General features: G+C 38.6%; 1 protein-coding gene and 1 long non-coding RNA gene across 6 annotated transcripts; one reads left to right on the forward strand and one right to left on the reverse strand.

The window, feature by feature from the left end:
- Positions 1-335: 335 nt before the first annotated feature.
- Positions 336-8,001, forward strand: LOC147474141 (uncharacterized). Of its 5 annotated transcripts, none has more exons than XM_086586614.1 (7): positions 336-468; positions 653-836; positions 2,307-2,376; positions 3,329-5,754; positions 5,855-5,932; positions 6,275-7,286; positions 7,364-8,001. In XM_086586614.1, the coding sequence occupies exons 4-7, from the start codon at positions 5,725-5,727 to the stop codon at positions 7,393-7,395; spliced, it is 1,152 nt and encodes a 383-aa protein (XP_086442740.1). In that variant the 5' UTR covers positions 336-468; positions 653-836; positions 2,307-2,376; positions 3,329-5,724; the 3' UTR covers positions 7,396-8,001. The 5 variants fall into 5 exon arrangements, with proteins under 5 accessions (XP_086442740.1, XP_086442736.1, XP_086442738.1 ...); XM_086586610.1 differs by having other exon boundaries at positions 338-468; positions 3,329-5,611; positions 5,684-5,754; positions 6,275-8,001; XM_086586612.1 differs by lacking the exon at positions 2,307-2,376 and having other exon boundaries at positions 338-468; positions 6,275-8,001.
- A 288-nt stretch (positions 8,002-8,289) lies between these two features.
- Positions 8,290-9,048, reverse strand: LOC147474142 (uncharacterized). The gene is made up of 2 exons (XR_015210105.1): positions 8,754-9,048; positions 8,290-8,602 (listed from the first exon to the last, which is right to left on the reverse strand). It is a non-coding gene; the product is annotated as an uncharacterized LOC147474142 (long non-coding RNA).
- Positions 9,049-22,326: the final 13,278 nt, after the last annotated feature.

Genomic DNA, 22,326 nt, shown 5'->3' on the forward strand with positions numbered 1-22,326 from the left:
ACCAACTTCTTTGGGTGGGGGATGTCGGATGTTGAAGAAATCGGAAGTAATCAAGTCTGTCCTTCTACACAAAAGGACATCAAGGGTGCCCTTAACTACACGGAAGTCATTCCACAGTCACACGTGGACCCTACACACTAGTGGATACAGTACACCAGTGAGTCCTCGACACGTTTCCCGACACAAGGACACGAGTAAAAGGCAAAATTATGTGATGGAAATAGATCCAATAGAGGTAATTAAAAGGTCGAGTATTTGACCAACTTAAGGTAAATACCATAAAATCAACGTGTCAGATCGTCAATGGGACGCTAAATGAGAAATAGTACTAATCATAATCATCAGCATTAGTCCTTTGTAATTCATTACCTTATCTCCAATCTTATCTTTGTCCTTGAACAATTAATATAAAACTTTAAAAGAAAAAAAGTACCTCGTCAAGGCTCCATTCGGAAAAGAAAATAAGAGGTGTGCTACTGTTACACACTCTTGACCATTGGTTACATCCTTGATTTAGTGTAATTAGGTTAATATTAGGGTTTCTAGTGAGATGTATAAATTCTTGTTTGATTTGGTGATCAGGTTATGGATCTAGTTTTGAGTTTTTTTTTGATGTAGTAGATCTTATAACGTAGCTACTTTGGTCATGCAGAAATGAAAGAAATGGAGCGGCGGCTAATTAGTCGTCTTTTGGTTCTTGCTAGCTAAGATTGGTTTAATCTGGTTGACAACGAGAGAGAGCACGCGAGTCGGCGTTCATGCAAATATGGATTCATGAGTGTTTACATGCGTGCTCTCCCTCGTTGTCATACGATTTATGCTCTCCACAACCCAAAGTAAGGTCATCTTATGCATACTATTTGACATTCTTTTGCTAATAGCAATACAATTACCCTTTCTAGCAAAACAAAAATGCATACTGTTTTTATATTTATATATATATAATCCGGTTTGAGACTTTTTATTTTTATATATTGTTTGTTTGTTTGTTTCTATCAAGAAAGCAGAACCACTGTTACAACATACATCAATTTGTGCTATGTATTAGGCTATTAGTTTAGGTTATCATACGATTTCTATACATGAACAACATCAAACCCCCTCTATATTTGTCCAATTTTTATTTTTTCTCTATTTTAGTGAAACCTTAGATCATGATCTTAGGAGTTAGGTGGAATTTAAAGTTATTCGAGTATCTGATGATAGTTTAATTAGTTAGCTATTATTATCAGTTCAATGAGTTAGCTAACACAAAGCCCTTCAGTGGAATATATAGCTCATTTGTTAATATTTTTCTCATATACTTATAATGATTTTAGAGATCTGTCCTAAAGGTAAATGTATTGTCTGTCTGCAATAGTAACTTTTTTAGAATAAACACAAGTGCACAGGACTGTACGAATTGCGGCTCATACCTGCACCCTCATCCCTGAATATATTGTAAGTGGACGATGATAAGAGAACCATAAGTGTGCCAAGGTTGAAGTGTTTTGAAAATTTGAAAGGATAAGTTTAGGAAAAGAAAATAAAAATAAAAAGTGAGAATAGCATTAGGAAATAACTAAAATACCTGGCACTTACAATGCTTTGAAGGCGTTATTCTGTGAACTCTATGAAGAAGCATGTTGTTAATTAAAATTTATAAACGGGGAATCTTTTTCGAATTAGCCTCACCCTATTGAAACATTTATATTCCTTGGATAATATGTTGTCAGAAAATTAGAAAGTATAAGTCTGGAAGAATTTATATAAAGATCGAAAAAACAGTTTATCAAAAAAGGTTTCTCTGAGGTTTTAGCCACAACAAGCCTAGAGGCGTAAGTAGCAAGGGGTGCACCTAACTAGTGTGATGGGGAAGCCTTGAGGCTTAAGTAGCACGGGTTACACCTCATTTGTGTGCGGTGAGGGGTAATCCTTTTATGTAAGTAGCAAGGCGTGCACCTCATTAGTGTGAGGGATAATCCTCTTCAACTAGTATAGCTCTCACACATTTTTCCACGAGCTTTTGAGGCAAACCTCAAGGCAAGTCTTGGTGTGCTTTATTTATTTTTTATTTATTTTTACATTTAAACCACATTGCAATAACATGATTTGAATGAGGATATAGTCCATTTCCAGCTAATTAAACATGTGCTAATGATGAAATCTCCTATTTTTCTTTGTCTGGGGAAGAAGGAACTTTTGTAGACCTTACAAGTTAAATGGTAATTTCAATTGAAAAAATAGGCCTCACCTTGGTTATTTATTTATTTATTATTATTAGTTCATTGGAAAATAGCAACCTTTCTTGTCTCTTTTTTGTGAAGGGCGGAAAACATTTGGTACAGAAGTGGAAAACCCGTAGTAAAAGCTACCTATATTTGCCCTTACCAATTGGTATGTTTCCATCTTCCAAGCGTAATCAAACTTAGCAGATGATATCAAGATACCTTTTACCATGTCTTTCCTAGTTAGTTTAACCATAAGGTCATTTTACATACATTCAATCTTCTAATTTTGTGTCTAATATGTCTAAAGAGTCGTCCATATATTATAACTAGTACTAAGGACAAACTCATTACTCTAAATTTCCAGACCTAGAAGTTTGAATGCAAGGCATATAGGCTATAGCTGACAGATCACCTCAGTAAGCTCATTAGAGCAAGTCCAATGGAGAGTTACTAAATTGGGCTGCTAAAAGGTGTCACATAGGCTTTTTAGCTTGCCCAGCCAAATTTGGCATCCCGAAATAAAAAACCTATCCAATCGCATTTTTTAAAGTGTTAAATGATACGGACGACATAGTTTTACGCCGTCCGTCCATTATTTTTTGGAACTTAAGTTGAATTTTTTTTCTACCGTCTGTCGAATCTAACACACGGATCGAAAACTATGCCTTCCGTCTCCCAAACTCATTATGGCAGCTGCTAGCGAAGGTCTTAACTTTGGCTTGGTTTTCTACTCCTCCCAAATTTAAGACCCTTTTAGAGAATGACATTTTTGTGGTTGGGGTGCTATATTTGCCTTTAGCAGCCCATATAGCCCCCCATTGAACTTGCTCTTATGACGATCCGATGAGTACAAATTTAATACTCATATGTGTTTACTATCTAAATTTAATTACTGACCTTTACCGCACAAAAAAGGCCGGTTCTTTTAGGTTTCACTGTAGCAAGTTTATTACTGGTGTAGTTTTCTTTGCATAGTTGTATTTGAGCCTCCCATAAGAATGTTCTGTTGTAGTTTTTGGACTTATTACTGATTGCATTGAAAAGTTCAGTACTTGAGAGATGCATGGAACATCAATATTTATTTTTTCATTTTTATTTTTATTTTTTGTTCATATCAGATGTTGTTGCTACTTCCTTCAATTTTTGAGACTCCATGATATCAGATGTGCTTGTGAACTTTTCATCTTATGGTTTTTCTAAGGATTTGACTACCAGCTACGATATGAGAATTTGGTCCAGGAACTTTTCAGTGTGCTTGTGAACTTTTCAGTGTTTAGTGTTGATGTTTTCCTTTATACATCGTCTCCTGTGGAGGTTTGTTTCGTCTCTACCTTCCTTAACAAAGTCTCTACCTTCCTTAACAAAGAACCAGGAACTGAAGTTCCTACTTTAGATATCTTAAATCCTAAACTGGCAATGAAACCCTATACTAGCTGGTAAATGTGGTGGAGTCGTGAAATAAGTTTGATTCTTATGTGAAGTTTCTGAATTATTTCTATCCTGTACTAATCTTGGCTTATAGCTCTACTCAGTGTTGCACCATTTAGTAGGTGATTACACAAATGGTGTGTCATGGTCCGAAAAATCTTTTTACATCAACTAAGTTTATTCAGATGGATTTTCTGTAACAAAAGGCAGGCCAAAGAGATAGGAAAGTTAAACTTTAGTTTAAGAATGAACTTTGGTTGGATCTATTAGCCTCGCTCGTAGGTAATGGAGCATTTGCATATTAAAATCACATTTATGTTCGCACTGAATATTGTTATGGCATTATGGTCATGGAATTTGTTAGGTAAAAAAGTAAGCTCTACATGTCAGAAAATTATGAATGAGCTTTGGTGTTCAGAAATGGACAACTACTTCTTCATGTATTCTTTTGATATCCTCCTTGAAGGTTAATTGTTTTACTAAACAAAACAGAAGGTCACAATGCGACCCTGTTGGGACATGTGTTAAATAGAGAGAGAATGGAAGGGAAGATTTGAAGATGGGGCGTGAATTTAGGTTTTAGATCACCCTTTCATTTTGGTGGGTACTCTATCAATAACTTCTCTGCATAAATGTTAGCCAGATGTACACGCCTGCTTTCTTATTATTCCATAATGTGTGTGCTCCAGGAGAATCAGGTCCGTTTATAGCAATCTTAGTTCCTGCAGATATATTAGTTAAAGATGATCACACATAGTATTAATTTTGGTTAAACCTGCCCCCCTTTAGATGCTGGAGGAGTTGAGTTTCAATGTCTTGCTGGACTTAATTTAGACACAGTTTTTTACTTATTTTTCATTGATGTTTTGGAACCATTTTATATTTATCTTACTGCATTATTGCCAAAATCAGTAAAAACTAAACAGTAAACACAAAACTTATATAAAAATTCTCAGCGTTAAAATGAGATAAGACAAGATATATCGAAAGCACCAGAGAGCTACCACATGGCCACACATAGATAGATTCAATATCACGTTCTAACTCAGCAACCTCATCAGCAGAAATAACAAATAACGCCTTTGCACTTAAAAGCCAAGGCATTTCTCATTTGAGAATTGAGACTAGATCATGAACGAAACCCTCAGCACTAGCAATATACTTTTCTAAATACTCAACTTGTAGAATATACCAGAGAATATTGCCCCGACAAGCCATAGACCATTACTAGGCCATTTAGAATTAGTGCTCCGGGCGAATGGAATGCATAGAAAGAACATCATCGAGAACAAGAGGAAAAGCGCTTTCAAGCATCACCACGCTGACAAGAGATAATCCATCAGGAAGAAGAGCGCCATGCTTCTCAACAAGCTGACAATTAAAAGCATCACGCTCTACTGAAGAACCCAGGAAGTCAGGAACACAGTCAGCCACAGAAGTAACATCCCCGAATTCCGATAGAGGAACTCAGGTGAAGTGTGATTAACAACAACAGAAGTACCACCAGCCATCAGTAGCAGTAAATACTTTAAACACAATTTTTAGCATCTTCAGTACCCTGTGTACACTTTGTCATTAGATTCTTGTGAAATAATATCACCTAATTTTGCACGGAGATTGGCTGACCCAAGATCAACTAGTTCTAGCTTAAGCTCCTTTATCAACAATTTGAATGCCACAACTATATTATCTGCGTCAAAGCGATTCATGTAGTCACGAGAGAATGTAACTATGTAAGCGACTAGAAACAATTTGTAGATAAAGCAAAAAAGTTACGTATTCAGATGTCTTGGCACTGTCGTCCACTACAAACTTTGGAAAGTGGGATTATTTTCGAGATAAGCAGAATGTACTTAAACTTCTTTGTTGTTGCTGTTGCTTGAAAGTCTTTCATCAAGATCATAGATTTTAAAGTCGAAGCTTGGAAGGGATTCTTCAGTAGCATGACGGACCCTACTTTGGATTCGGACCCGGTGCGTTTCATAATTCCAGGAACTGATATTATTCTTTTTCAGTAAATATCAACAAATGGTCCGATATGTCAGGCTTCTAGTGTAAAAAAAAAAAAACTAAACCGGGTGCGACAATGGCATCCGCCTTATCTCCACTGGAAATGGTAAGTAGGACTAGGAAAAAAATCACCATTTGCACTTTCTTTCTTATTCATTTCGATAAACCCATCACTCTAATATGTTCCTTGAATCAATTGGGTGCAGGGATTTCCTTCAAATGTTTCAGCTGATCGTCTGCGTTGTGTCAAATGTTTTCGGAGCTTCAGCACACGTGTAACTACGGTATGCTGTATGCATTCCTTTATTTTATTGTGAAGCTTTCTTATACATTTGGACTTTTGTTACCTCTTTGGAGACTATGGGTGACGTTGAACAGAACATGCGGTAGTGTATGTGGAAATCACATACGGCTAGATTCTAGACTTGATAATATAATTTATATGAAGTTACACAACTAGAAGCATCGTAAGAACAAAATCTACTATCTTTATCTCTGGGCATTGAAAATACTCACAGAATTTAAAGACTGAGCTTTTGTTTCTTTTTCGGACTCATTTTTCATCCCCTTGTGGAAAATCAAGTGGTTGCAAGTGTAAAGCTGTTAACTCTTCTACATGTTATCAGGAAGGAACCGTCAGAGAGATAGAAACTGAGAGTAAAGGGTCCATAAGGAGCACACAAAGTATCACTGATTCGGAAATTCCAATTGACAGTTGTCAAAATCAAGGTGCCCCTCCATTAGTTAGTGCACTAAAAGCTTCTGCCGAACAAGATACTGCATCTTTTTACTTCCCAGGGCATAATAGAGGACAAGCTGCACCGTCTTCATTGACACACCTCATTGGGACAAAACCATTTCTTCACGACCTACCTGAACTTCCAGAGCTTGACAATCTCTTCTCTCCGAAAGGTTCCATATTAGACGCACAAAAGGAAGCGGCAAAGCTTTTTGGATCATCTGAGACATGGTTTCTAGTCGGAGGCAGCACATGTGGTGTCCAGGCAGCTATCATGGCTACTTGTTCACCTGGAGACTTGCTCATCCTCCCTCGGAATTCACACATATCAGCCATATCTGCTATGGTTCTATCTGGTGCAGTACCTAAGTACATTATGCCTGAGTACAACTCAGATTGGGATATTGCCGGTGGGGTGACACCATCCCAGGTGGAAATAGCATTAAGGGAGTTGGAGATGGAAGGTCGCAAAGCTGCTGCTGTACTAGTAACTTCTCCTACATATCATGGAATCTGCAGTGATTTGAGCAAGATAGCAATGCTATGTCATTCTCATGGGATTCCCATGATAGTTGATGAGGCACATGGAGCTCACTTTAGATTTCATCGTGAGCTACCATGTTCTGCTCTTGAGCAAGGTGCTGATCTGGCTGTGCAGTCCACCCACAAGGTTTTGTGTTCTCTTACTCAATCATCTATGTTACACATGTCTGGAGATATTATAGATAGAGAGAAGATATGCCGATGCCTTCAGGTACTTCAAAGCACCAGTCCTAGTTATCTTCTTCTTGCCTCATTGGATGCAGCTAGAGCTCAATTAAGTAAGAAACCTGAAACCATTTTCAATGAGACTATGGTCCTAGCTCTTGAAGCAAAAAGGTTAATCAAGAGGATCCATGGTATTTCTCTACTTGAACTTCCAATTTTTTCCAGTTTTACGGCAATTGATCCCTTGCGGATTACTATTGGTGTACAGATGCTCGCCCTATCTGGTTACAAAGCGGATGATATTTTGTTTCGTGGCCATGGAATAATTCCTGAGCTTGTGGGGACTTGTTCTCTTACATTTGCCATCAACTTGGGTACAAGAAGGGATCATGTTCTAAGGCTTATTTCTGGATTGGAGAATCTATCTAGAACATTTGCAAGGAATACTGCAGAGGCAAAGGTTGAGGGCGTTGAATGTGCACCCTTCAGAGATATTAATATGAGCATGAATCCCAGGGAAGCATTCTTTGCTAAGAAGAGGACTGTAAGCATAAGAGATAGCCCAGGGGAGGTATGCGGGGAGCTGATATGTCCATATCCACCGGGGATTCCAGTATTGTTCCCTGGTGAGATCATTACGCAGGCCGCATTGAATTTTCTGCTGGACGTTAGAACCAGGGGTGCTGAAATTGTTGGAGCCTCAGATCCTTTACTCTCTTCCATAGTTGTTTGTACAGTATAGAGTATAGACCATGAAAAGTTCTTCTAGATTAGTTGAAAAGTAGTCTAGTCTAATCCATAGTCACTGTATTACTACCTTTAAATCTGAAGGATGTTTGGTCCTCTATTCTCTTTTCGCAAATTGCCTTGTAAATGCATGACAGGAATGAGTATTATTTTTTCTAACTCGGCGATTATTATGGCCCTTACTGGTTTCAAAACAGTGAAATTGATGACACAGAGAGCATCGTTTATCTACTTGATCCCATACAAAAAAAGATTTTCAACTTTCTAGTGAGATATCACGGATTCGCGGAGAAGCCTGCTGCAAGTATTTCGTTATAAAACAATAATGTGTATCTAATCAGTGTGTATATATCATTAGCTATGACCGAAAAAAAGGTATATATCCTAATCATTGCCAATTTGTCATCATGTCAAGTAAAAAAAGGTTCAAAATAGTTACTAGCTCAATTACACACAAGTTATCATAATCATAATCATAATCATAATCATCATCATCATCATAATTTCAGCACACTTTAGAAGAACCAGTATTTACAGGTGAATCAGCTTGTGAAGCCATGGCTAGCTCAAAATCTCAAATTGCCTTAAAGAGTAAGTGGGGAGTGAGAGAAGTTCAGGAGCTCTTAATTCATCCCATCCCATCAAAGGGTTAGTAGTTGCAGAGCCATCCCATCCTATGTGTGTGGCATGTTTCACATCTGTTGGACATCCTATCTCCATATCCGATCCATATCCATTTCTTCAACATCGTCTTTGTACACTTAGAAAAACAAGAAGGAAAGAAAACCAAATTAGAACATTGAATAGAATAATACTCCTATAAAGCTAATCTGGTTCATGAATAACAAGCTCAATTAAACCAGGTGCACTAGTGTGGTGTGATCTTGATCGCAAGGCATAAGTATATTTACACTGCATTCTTTGTGCTAGCTAGGACAAGTTTTTGAAATGTTTATGAGATATCATTCGACATTGGAAACTTCTTCAATCTGCTACACGTAAATCCAGTTTTGCAAAAAAATATCGTAACTTCGTGAGTATGTGCAGATCATACTTTTACTTATTCTGCAGATCAGGTGGCAAAGAGAGCAACAACTATGTCTTCTACACTTCATCATTGTATGATGCTGACATCTTTTCCCCTTTTCTTTATTTTACACTTAAACTCTTGTAATCTCTTACCCTTTTCCCATACTTAATACAATTCTGAGCTCGCTCACTTGGCCAAAAAAAAAAAAAAAAAACTTTACTTATTCGTATTATTTGTGCTCAAAGCGACAAAAAATTTCGAGTTTTTATAGCTATATAGTTGTAGTCCTTGTTAGCAATTTGTCGAATTATTCGCGAATCGAATTTTTGAAGTGCAATACGTATAATACTTCCGAATGTTTGAAAGATTCGGAATAATTCGCGATTTTTTGTCTTAGAACGTATAATACGGTTTTTGGCAAAAATTCGGCTAAAAAATAATAATAATAAAAAATAATAATGAAAATTCGGTTGCACTTTTGTTATTTTTTTTTATGTACTTTATGTTCTCACTCTTACTTTAAGTCCCCCATTCTTACATTCTTAGTGATAAATTAATCCAATTTTTTTGCTTATATATTTTTGGGAAAATTTAAATGTTGTCATGACATGGTGTGTGTATTTTGAAGTTTGAAATGTAATTTCAATCCAAGAACAAATAACTGAAGACACCTATGTGGACCGTTCAATTAGTTTCAATAATTTCGTAGCTAAATTGCTTGGATATGTTTGTTATCTTGTAAAGAATGACAACTATTATTAATATTTACTAACATAATATTACGATTTTTTGACTTTTTAATTTTTTCAACCAAACGTTTAAAATACGTATTAATTAAACACCGCATAATTGCCGTATTGCGAATTTTTGACAGAATATTTGACCGTACCGTTTTTTTGAGTCACCGAATAATTCTAATTCTTGAATTATTCTCGTACCAAATTTTTGCCGTATCCCGTATTGCTAACAATGGTTGTACTTACATACTGGTATATATATTGAATAAATAAGTGATGGGCCAAAACTCACCAAAGTTATTATTCAGTTGGTAATGACTCAAGCAACAATTATTAGCCTTATTCTTATGGTCAAGGAGACTCAGATTCTCTCCCTTATTCTTATGACCAAGGTACGATCTTCTGTTTCCGCTGCCCTATTTTATGCATGTGATATAGTGTAATTATACATATCGTAGGAATCATGCATGAGATATCGGTAAAAACCCTACAATGGTTATGAATTATAAAATGCATTGTTCAAAGGAATCAAAATTTCAAAGTTTACTTGCCACAGAATGTGCTGTGGAGAATATTGTGTGGAGTTTGCCTTAAGCCCTCAAATATGCACTGTCATAGTTAGCAACTATTTGGTGTTTCAGCTGGGGATGCCATCTAATGTGTCTTATTTTGGTGGGTAAAGAGTTCAAGTGTAAAAACTCATGATAAATTCTTAGTGTGAACCTCCTGATAGTGCTACATGGGGATATCATGCATCTTTTAAATACCACCACAATGTGGACATATCAGTCGGTATGGCAAGAACAAAGTTGTATCTTTATATTTCAGTTTAGTTCAATGTTGTATTTTGTGATTTGGTTGATGTTATAGGCTGAATTATGAACTATGGTGTATGTTAATGGTTGAATTTTCATGAATATTTAGTATACTAATCCGTTGTCCATTCTTTTGATCTCTTATAAGTGTTAGGGAGATGGAATTTTTTCCTAAACAATATAATTGCGCACAAAAAAAGCACCCCACTTGCATTGGTGATATGGTGCATGTGTTATCTTTTTGTAAGAAAACAAACGATCATGTCAAGAGAGGTTTCTTTTGCGTTCTATGATGCATAAGACTTCCTTGATAAATCCAGCCAATAACATTTATTGTGTATGTCGCAGCCCATTCCGACCTATAATTTTACTCGAATTTCGGCACTCATTTTGGATCGGCTGCACCAATTAGGTTGCCTACGTACCTATATGGCTACTACATTTGCCCCCTATCGGGTTCGGCGACGATGACGACGGCGGACCCGAGAAGTCCTCAAACTTCCTTTTTTATCTCTTTGAACTCTAGATATCCACAATATCCTGTGACTGTACGTAGTCTTCTTCTCCTCAGGACATTTCATATCCATGTACTCTGCTACTGGACCGTATGTCTATGAAGTACTCAATCCATCGGTTCTCGTTCGTATACCCCATTAACGTATCCACGAAGGGTCTCATCCCTTTTGTTCTCTCTCTTCAACTCAATACAATGCCCACGATGTGTCTCAACCCAGCCAGCACCTCTCACATAGAACTCACTACTATGTCAGCGGAATGCCTCCCCTAGCCACCTGCTCTCCTTCTCGGAACTCACTGACCTGTTCGCGGAGTGTATCACCTCAGCCACCATCTCTCCTTCAGAGAACTCACCACTATGTCCGCAGAGTGTCTTAGCCCAGCCATAAGCTCTCCTTCATAGAACTCACTACTATGTCCGCGGAGTGTCTCACCTCAGCTAACACCTCTCCTTCCGAAAACTCGCTACTATGTCCGTGGAGTGTCTCAGCCCCGCCATAAGCTCTCCTTCACAGAACTCACTACTATATCCGCAGAGTCTCCCCCTTTCATTTCCCTTTCGTAGAACTCAACCTTGTATCCGCCAAGGGTCTCATCCCCTTTGCACTTACTCATGGAACTCGATATCCCATCCGCAAAGGCCCTCGTCCCCTGATCTATTTCTCTTTTGTCGAACTCAATGGTATTGTTTCTTCTGGATACGCTGTTTGCTCCCAATTGCAATTTGGAACTCCGGCTCGCAGAAGGCTCATCCCCCTTGCTGTCTCTGCTTTGGAATGGAGTTTGATGAGGGGCAACTCAGCTTGCCCCCAAGCTTGATTCGAATCTCATGTCTGCGGAGGGCTCATCACCCCCGCTGTCTCTGCTAAGGAGTGGAGTCTGATGAGGGGCAACTCAGCTTGCCCCCATGTTTGATTCGGATCTCATATCCACAGAAGGCTCATCCTCCCGTTGTCTCTGCTCTGGAATGGAGTATGATGAAGGGTAACTCAACTTGCCCCCATGTTTGATTCGGATCTTATGTCTGCGGAGGGCTGATCCCCCCCGCTGTCTCTGCTCTGGAATGGAGTCTGATGAGGGGCAACTCAGCTTGCCCCCATGTTTGATTTGGATCTCATGTCTGCGGAGGGCTCATCCCCCCGCCGTCTCGCCTTCCGAGTGGAGTCGATGAGGGCAACTTCGGCCTTGCCCCTTGTTTGATTCGGATCTTATGTCCGCGGAGGGCTCATCCCCCCCGCTATCTCTGCTCAGGAGTGGAGTCTAATGAGGGGCAACTCAGCTTGCCCCCATGTTTGATTCAGATCTCATATCCGCGGAAGGCTCATCCCCCCACTGCCTCTCGCCGGGGGTGGAGTCTGGTGAGGGGCAACTCCGCTTGCCCCCAGGCTTGACTCGGATCTCATGTCCGCATATCCTATCCCGCTCGAGGCTTCGGACACAAAGGTCCGGGACAGCTCTGCCTGCCCCACACGCGCTGTTTGGACCACTCGAGGCCGGACACGCCCGGTCCGGGACGCTCTGCCCCCCTTTGTTCTTTGTTTGGACCGCGAGGGTCCGCGGATCCTATCCCGCTCGAGGCTTCGGACACGAAGGTCCGGGATAGCTCTGCCTACTCCACACGCGCTGTTTGGACACGAGGGTCTGCGGATCCTATCCCGCTCGAGGCTTCGACAACGCCGGTCTGGGACAGCTCTGCTTGCCCCACACGTGCTGTTTGGACACAAGGGTCCGCGGATCCTATCCCGCTCGAGGCTTCGGACACGTCGGTCCGGGACAGCTCTGCCTGCCCCATGTTTGATTTGGACACAAGGGTCCGCAAAGGGCTCATCCCCCCACACTCATTCGGATAGCCCCACGACATATCCGCAAAGGGTCTTCTCGAACCCCCTCCGCTCTCGTTCGGAATGCACATCCGGGAACAACTTAGCTTGTCCCCATGTTTGATTCGGACACGAGGGTCCGCAGAGGGCTCATGATAAGAGCCCAAAACTGTAGTTTTAACCCCTTAATAATCATACTGTTAGATCAATTATGTGAATAATAAGTAAGAGTTAATACTGATTACGTGTTTTTATGCATTTCAGGCTTCAAAGTCCATTATGTGCAGAAATGTGCCACTTTAGCGAGATAAAGGAGCAAAAGTCAGCAGAACTTTCGAATGCCATATCTTTGGACTCAGACCTTGGAATTGGGCCTACCTTATGTCAAAACGACCGGCTCGGAAAGAGCTTTCCAATGGACCAAGCCTTGACCCAATCAGAGGAGTAGAAGTGGACGAAAAGTCTGCTGAAGCCAACTGCAGCTGAAGAGGCCTTTTTGGACTGAAAGACTTGAGTTTTGGGCCTGATTCTCTGGCCCAAAACATGGCTCCAAGCCCATGCACGATTTTTGGATCTGGATGTATAAAAACAAAAGCTTGACTCTTTGTTAATGGTAGCTAGTTAGACCTAAATTAAGATATAGAATTCTAGATCTAGTTTTATTAATTAAATTAAGTTTTAGTTCCATTTAAATTCTTGTTTTAGATTAAATCTCTGAATCATTGTTCTTGATAGATTAGATAAATAAAATAGTTATTCTTGTCAATTTCGATTTTGTCATTTACAATTTATTAGATCTAATTTCAATTATTGTTATCATTAAATTCTTAGTTATTAATTAGATTTCGATTATTGTTTAGTTAAATTTCATAAAGTTAGAATCTTTATAATATGTTGTATTCAATTTCAATGGGAAATGATGGTTTGATAAATCAAGGCTAAAACCTCCATTAGAGGGGTTGATGAAGCCTTGATGAAAACTTAATTGTTAGTGTAGAATTGTTTGTAGATTCTATTCCACTCTAGAAGGTCGTGTTTCGCCATGAGAATGGGTGGACGACCTCACATGCTAGTTAGTACTCGGTAGAAATGCCATGAACACTAGGGATTAGAACTCGAAATTCTCGCCCAGTAGAACGGTGAGAATCGAGATACAAGAATCTATGCTAGGTTATTAAGTTGGATTCGAGGTGGATTCAATTCCCCTCTAAATCCTTATCTAGATTCAGAAACAATCATATTTTCATAGCATTCAATTCATAGTTTAAATTCAACATATTGTGTTTCATATTGCATCGAAGTATAATTTCCCCTTCGTAAAGCTCTCATAGACTTAAGAGCGACTAGTTAGATTAGAAAACATCCATGCTAAGGGAACTAGGAGTGGAACGAACTTCATACTCCATTTAGTGCAATTCGCATTGAGAGTAGAAGCTTTGATAATTGAGTGTAAAAGTTTAGTTTTAGTTTACTTACGTTTTGAATTCATAGTTCATTTCGTAGGTAAACTATTCATTTTATAGTTATCAAATGGCGCCGCTGCCATCTTAGTTGCACTTTAGCATTGTTTTCTTTGTAGAAGTAGTCATTTTTAAGTCCCATTAAACCCACCCACCCACCCTTGTTTGATTCATACTGTGGTTATTCGTTTCAGCGTCGAAAAATTCGGAAAAATACCGGAGCGAGGCCGTGGAGCGCGACCAGCTATGTTACCGAATTTCATCAATACACCGGCGAAGAAAGAGAGCGCAACCCGCTAAGTTACTGTAACTTTCTTCTACCACACGCCAGGAAGAGGCGACGACCCGCCGCTAAGTTCTGGAACTTCAATTTACACCGAAGGCCAGCTGGCAGCTATTAGCTGAAATTTCTGGATTTCCCCAGGTTTGATTCGAACTTCGAGTTGTCAAGTTTTTCAGTGTTCTAATCTCTTATTACACTGAACACGCGTAAACAAGACGCTATTCAAACGCGTAGCAAGGAGGAGGCATTCAGTACTCCTTCTTCCACTCCTCCCGCCTCGTCGGAGTTTTAATTCTAGTATTATCAGGCTTGTTTTTCGTAGAAATAAATACAACACGCCTATCTAGAATTTCACACACTACACCTGATATTATGGCTGAAGAAAGAGAGACTCCTCTCTCTGACTTTTATAAAGCCTTGAGCGATAGCCCTAAATCTTGCATCGTTCTAGCAGACCCAACGGGGGATTTTCGAATTCCCCCAAACATATTTAATCTGTTACCCGTTTTCCATGGTCTAGACCATGAAAAACCTTACCAACACATGCGTAGGATTGAACAAGTCCTTACAACATTCCATCATCCTACCGTTGGTACGGAACGATTAAACCGAAAATATTTCCTTTCACCTTAGGCCGATAAGTTTGGTTAACCGCCCAAAGCCTAATTCTGCGGACTCGTGGGCCAAACTTGTTCACTATTTATGGAACATTTTTACCCACCCCTAAAGACGGATGAAATGCTTTCCAAGATTCATTTTTCCGACAAAATCCTCATGAATCATTTTCTCGAGGCTTGGAATCGTTCACCGATCGCTTATAGAGTGTCCACACCATAACCTAGCAAAAGACACGTTAGTTAGGTGCCTTTTCAAAGGACTTCAACATCACCATAAAGAAGTCCTTGACATAATGAATGGGGTAGTTTCCTAAGTAAAGGAGCCTCGGAGGCTTACAAATTTTAGAAGATCAAACTAAACGTAATAACAATTGGGGGTAGTCATGATATCCCCCGCCTTTCTTCTTCAACAGCTTAAGGCCGCCCGTATGTTTGAGATAAAACCCGATCTAGAACTTAAAAATTTAATCGAATCTCTAACTAAAAAGGTTGAGGCCATTTCGGTACAACAAAAGCCTATCCCCGTCATGAATGTAAATTCAAATCCATGTAGTTTCGTTGGAGTCCCGAGCATCCCCGACTCCCACTTCCCTATAGCCTATGAACATTCTTGTTCAATTAATAGTGAACCTAACCCTTGGAGACAAAATCCCAACCGGTTGGAGAAATAACCAACAAGTCACACCTCCGGTACAATAATCAATATGTTAGGCCACCACCACGCTACAACCAAAAGCTACACCTTTGTCGTCCAATTATAATAATTATAACAACCAAGCACAACCTCGACAAGGTCAAGCACAAGGTCAATATAGTTATAATAATTATAATGCTAATAGAGGTATCGTTCGGTAAATAATAACTATCACAATCCGCCTATAAATAATCAACGCGAGATAGTTCCAAACCACCACCCGACGACTACTACACCCACACAACCGGATCGTCTTGACACCTTCATACAAGTGAGCCAACAACTTTTCCAAACCATGGCTCAATCTAACCAACACATTCTACAATCTGTTAATAATATAAACCAACAGTTAGCCCAAGAGAAAGCCCAACCAAAAGGCGTGTTTCCAGGCCAAGCGATCCCCAACCCTAGAACAACAAACACAGCCTTTGAGGTAAACGGTACTACTAGTACGGAAACTACAACCGTAGGTGAGCTAAATGCCATCACCACTCTCCGTTCTGGAAGAGTGGTTGATAACAAAGTAACTATGCCTATAGTTACCCCATCTTATCAACTAGATACGAAATAGAAATTGAAGAACCTACCACCGTGGAGGTACCGGTTAAACCACAACCTAAGAAACGTAAAAGCCAAGGTTACACATCAAGTTCGAGCCATACGCTAAATATAGAGCTAAACCACCGCTCCCTCGAAAATTAGCCATGCTAACCCGGGGATACTAACTTTGAGGAGATTAGGAACGTTTTCAAAAATCTAACGATAAACCTTCCTTTTCTCATACCTAACCACGCTAAGTTTCTTAAGGAGTTGTGCACTACTAGGCGTAAGACCAACATACCTAAAGACGCCTTTTCTAACCTGAACAATTCCCAACTTTATCTAAAAATAATGGAATTGTTAAGTCAAGGACCCCATCCCTATCAGACAATGCACCTTAGAGATTCTCACACGACGACCGGCTTACTAGACCGGGGGCTAGTGTTAACTTACTCCCATTTTATTTGTATAAACAAATAGGTCTAGAGGAGATGCAACCTACTAAAATGACATTGCAATTAGTCGATCGGTCTATTAAGTATCCTAAGGGTGTGGTTGAAAATGTGGGTTAAAGTCCAAAATTTTTACTACCCACCGACTTAGTTGTCCTAGATACAGAAGTCACTAACGACTCAGACCTATCATTTTAGGGCGCCCCTTCTTGGCTCATTTAACGCCATAAACTGCAGCGATGGTTCGATGTCCTTGTCCTTTGGCCATCTTTCTGCTGAGGTAAATGTTTTCAAAACTAGGACACAAATATCTGATTCATCTACAAATGGAGAGGTTAGCATGATCGAGAGCTTAGCTCAAGATTACTTCAAAAACATGTTTCGAGAAACAGATTAACAAATTCCTTTCCTTCGAAATTCGACTTTAACAATGACTCCACGGTAGTAGGCAAATCGAAGAAGAATTTACGCAACTTTTTGTCTTTGCTTCTTTACCACTTCATGAGTCCCCCTTGCCAACAACCATTCATCCTTTGATGCTATGGACGGAAGATGAATTTTTCAATCTCTATCCCAAAGATCCTTTTGACCCAACTATTGAGGAATGTCTTGCACATATCAAGATTTCGATGATATGGACTTGAGCTCTAGGTGAGAATCATTCATCTTCCTCACCAATATTCCCCACCCTCCACCTTTTCAAAGGAACCTCGAGTTTGCACTTCCTTTAGTTTCTCCCCGTGCTTCATGATTTTTAAATCCACCTAGTAAACAAATACTTCCCAAGGATAAACCACTAGACACCTTCATTTTTAGACTTGAGACAGTCCCTAACTACACCATGAATGAGTTTTGTCCTAAACCCACATCCTCATTTTTTCCATGCTTTCCCTTTAAAACTTATCCCAATCCACCATATCTTCCACAACCATTCACTTTTCCACACTTATTCACTAGAACACCCTCTCATTCAAAGATGAAACATAAGGTGCCTACTCGGTTAAGTTATAGGTCTATCCGACTTCACTTTCATTCCACTAGGCTGCGTCGTAGGAAATCTTGGTGCTTGATTGTGTTTGGATATGTTTTCGGTGATATTTATTTATGGAACGATCCACAACTATTTCGGTTGTTGATATATGATAAACTGCATATTCATACATATGTTTAGATAAAGTCTCGAGTATCTGACTATAAACGACTCAATTTTTGTGTTTGGTGCATTTCTTTTCATTTCCATATATTGGTGAATGCACCATTCAGGTAACCGGGCCCTCCCTATGGAGTGTGTGGCTGTAAGTACCGGATCCTAAGTCCACGTTTCACATAATTCACGTTTTCCACTCTTGCATGTTTTCTCGGTTTTTGAGTCATGTTTCTCTATGGTGTGAATTATGTCTTTACTGCTTATTGTTTTCCTGTATATTAAACCTAATTCATAAAAAGTAAAAAAGTTTAAAGATATAAAAATAGTAATCTAGCAAGTCTAGGGAATCTGACTTTAAAAGACCCAAGTTTTCGTACAATACCAACTTTCTAGAGTTTAGGCCAAACAAAATTTTCAAACTTAAAAAGAGTTTTCCAATTTTGTTTGGGGGTGGCGTATTTTGGTATTCATTTCAAATCATGTTGCCACCCTAAGCCTGTCATGTTTACTCCGGTAGAGTTTGTGTTAGTTAGTACGTAACAGTTTAATTGTGCTTCATATTATCATATCATCGTTACAATATTTTTGTTACAGTGCAATCCAATTTTTGCCACGTTTCTATGGTAAATTCTTTCCTTATCTCTTTACACTTTGAAGACAAAGCGCTCATTGTTTGGGGGTGGGATAGAAACATTTGCAAAAATTAGACACTTTTAGGATGTAAATTCACGACTTTTATTTATAAAATGTTAAAAATTATAAAAATTAGTTAGTTATATAATTTAATTGTGCTATTGAATTGTTTCATGAACCCCCTTCTCCCAAATTGTTTGGGGGTGGTATAGAAACACGATGTAAATGTTAAGCACATATTAGGTTGTATATTACGTCTTGTCTTAAAAATAATAAAAATTCAAAAATATAAATAAATAAGTTATGCTATACACTTAGGAATATTGGTATTGTTTTCTTTCTTTATGCTCTTAACAATCTAGAAGTCTCAATGTAGCTTTTGCATCGAATAATTGTTAGAAACTTAGGTTAATATGTAGGTAATAATCTTTGCATCTATCTATAAATATATTACATGAGTATCTATGATTGTTAGCAGTAAGTTTCAAATCTAGGCTAGAGTACTTATTCTACAAATCCTGTGAGAATATAGCCTAAAAGCCTTATATGAAGCTGAAACATTTGAGAAATGATACAAGGGAGAAGTAAAATCCGGATAGAGAAATCACACGTCCACTTGCTTGATCACTAAACCATATCCTAAGCGAAATTTAGGCCCTTTTTGGATCGATATAGCTAGAAATTCTGACCTAAGTATATTTTTAGCTAGTTCCTTTCATTAGCCCTTCCATAAACCAAATTCCTTTGCCACTACAAAACAAACAAAATAAAAAAAAAAAACCTTTTAGAATAAGTCCGAATAGAATGAATGAAGAAAGAAGAAGAGAAAAACCTATGTAAAACAAAAATTAGTTAGTTGCTTCCAAAAATAAAGAAAAGAAGTTTCCATCCAAAGAAAAGAAAAAAAATAGAAATAAAATAAAAACTCCAAAAAAAAAAAATAGAATAAAAAGAGTCAAAAGCCAAAGAAAAAGAAAAAAAAAATGGCTAAGGATGGAAACAAAGTGTAGAAGCAAAAGAAAATAACAAGGTTTTCTCTAAGTTACATAATATGAAGACTCTATTATCTCAGACTTGTCCTTTTTGAATATCCATTTCCTTCCTTCTTAAACCATCTCCTAATCCCCGCAACACCTAATAAAGACCTCTAGCTCAATTAGGAATAGGTTAGTGTGATAGTAAGTGGCAGATGTGTTTGATCGACCCCGCTTCCTTGTTCTCATTGAGATTGTAAGGTAAAAGTGTGCCCACTGCACATGTTTGAGTGGAAAAAATCGGAGGGTTGTTTCTTGACTATTATTGTGAGAACCTACTTAAGGACGCTTATTCCGAAGTTCTCGTAAACAAACCTCGCTAAACATTTGATAGTACTACTCATTGTATATATGTTTATTATAGATGATTGATTATTATGCATATATTAGTTTAGGTTTTGACTTGGTTATTCTTGTTCATAGCTAGTGAGACGTGGATAATTTGGAGCATGAATGAGGAAACAATAGTTTTATTTCTTAGTCGTTGTAGTATAGATGAAGTTTGTGAGTACCTTCATCGAAAACTCTCACGAGGTTATAACTCGTCCACTAGGGAATTCTAGTGGTTTAAGGCCTTGTTGCATATGGTTAATGCAATCGCACTCAGCCAAAACGAGTAGTTAGAACTCCATTTTTGGTCACTTATTCTAATTTCATCATCTTTGCTTGAGGACAAGCAAAATGTTTGTTTGGGGGTGGTTTGATAAGAGCCCAAAACTGTAGTTTTAACCCCTTAATAATCATACTGTTAGATCAATTATGTGAATAATAAGTAAGAGTTAATACTGATTACGTGTTTTTATGCATTTCAGGCTTCAAAGTCCATTATGTGCAGAAATGTGCCACTTTAGCGAGATAAAGGAGCAAAAGTCAGCAGAACTTTCGAATGCCATATCTTTGGACTCAGACCTCGGAATTGGGCCTACCTTATGTCAAAACGACCGGCTCGGAAAGAGCTTTCCAATGGACCAAGCCTTGACCCAATCAGAGGAGTAGAAGTGGACGAAAAGTCTGCTGAAGCCAACTGCAGCTGAAGAGGCCTTTTTGGACTGAAAGACTTGAGTTTTGGGCCTGATTCTCTGGCCCAAAACATGGCTCCAAGCCCATGCACGATTTTTGGATCTGGATGTATAAAAACAAAAGCTTGACTCTTTGTTAATGGTAGCTAGTTAGACCTAAATTAAGATATAAAATTCTAGATCTAGTTTTATTAATTAAATTAAGTTTTAGTTCCATTTAAATTCTTGTTTTAGATTAAATCTCCTAATCATTGTTCTTGATAGATTAGATAAATAAAATAGTTATTCTTGTCAATTTCATTTTGTCATTTACAATTTATTAGATCTAATTTCAATTATTGTTATCATTAAATTCTTAGTTATTAATTAGATTTAGATTATTGTTTAGTTAAATTTCATAAAAAAATTCAATTTCAATGGGAAATGATGGTTTGATGAATCAAGGCTAAAACCTCCATTAGAGGGGTTGATGAAGCCTTGATGAAAACTTAATTGTTAGTGTAGAATTGTTTGTAGATTCTATTCCACTCTAGAAGGTCGGGTGTTTCGGCATGAGAATGGGTGGAACCTCACACATGCTAGTTTTCGGTAGAAATGCCATGAACACTAGGGATTAGAACTCGAAATTCTCGCCGTAAGAACGTGAGAATCGAGATACAAGAATCTATGCTAGGTTATTAAGTTGGATTCGAGGTGGATTCAATTCCCCTCTAAATCCTTATCTAGATTCAGAAACAATCATATTTTCATAGCATTCAATTCATAGTTTAAATTCAACATATTGTGTTTCATATTGCATCGAAGTATAATTTCTCCTTCGTAAAGCTCTCATAGACTTAAGAGCGACTAGTTAGATTAGAAAACATCCATGCTAAGGGAACTAGGAGTGGAACGAACTTCATACTCCATTTAGTGCAATTCGCATTGAGAGTAGAAGCTTTGATAATTGAGTGTAAAAGTTTAGTTCTAGTTTACTTACGTTGTGAAGTCATAGTTCATTTCGTAGGTAAACTACTCATTTTATAGTTATCAGCTCATCCCCCCCGCACTCATTCGGATAGTCCCAACATATCCAAGAAAGGGTCTTCTCGAACCCTCCGCCTTCCTCGGGCTTAGAGGCAGAAGCATCTCTTCCCACATAAGAGTAGACTCAACATCCTCACAACAGTTAGCCTGTTTTCTCTCAAAAGCCGGCAAACCAAAATATTATATCGGAATACCTCGGGAACATACCCTTCCATTAACTTCTTACTTTGCAAGAAATCCATTGCTCCATCAAGTTTCCCAGCCTGAACAAGATCCCGAATCCAGATACCATACGTATGCCCAAGTGGAAACTTCCTTAATCTCCAAAAGTCTTCCATCAATCGATGTGCCTCCTCAAACTCATTCTTCTTACAGTGTGCATCAACAAGAGCACCCACCATATGATCATTTATCACATCGCCTTTACTATGCAACCTACGCAAATGACAGACCACCTCTCTCAACTTATTTTGCTTACAATAATTCTTTACCCGTATACACGAAGTAACCTCGTTCTCCAAACCCCTTAACTTGATTTGCTTCAATACAACTTCAACAACATCAAAACAACTTTGCTCCACTAAAGCATTAAGAAACACATGATACGCAAACGGGTCCAAATCAGAACCTTGAAACTGCATCCTACCAACCAATTTTAATG

This window comes from Coptis chinensis, unplaced genomic scaffold (assembly GCF_015680905.1).
Source record: "Coptis chinensis isolate HL-2020 unplaced genomic scaffold, ASM1568090v1 utg1343_pilon_pilon, whole genome shotgun sequence".
Taxonomy (NCBI): domain Eukaryota; kingdom Viridiplantae; phylum Streptophyta; class Magnoliopsida; order Ranunculales; family Ranunculaceae; genus Coptis; species Coptis chinensis.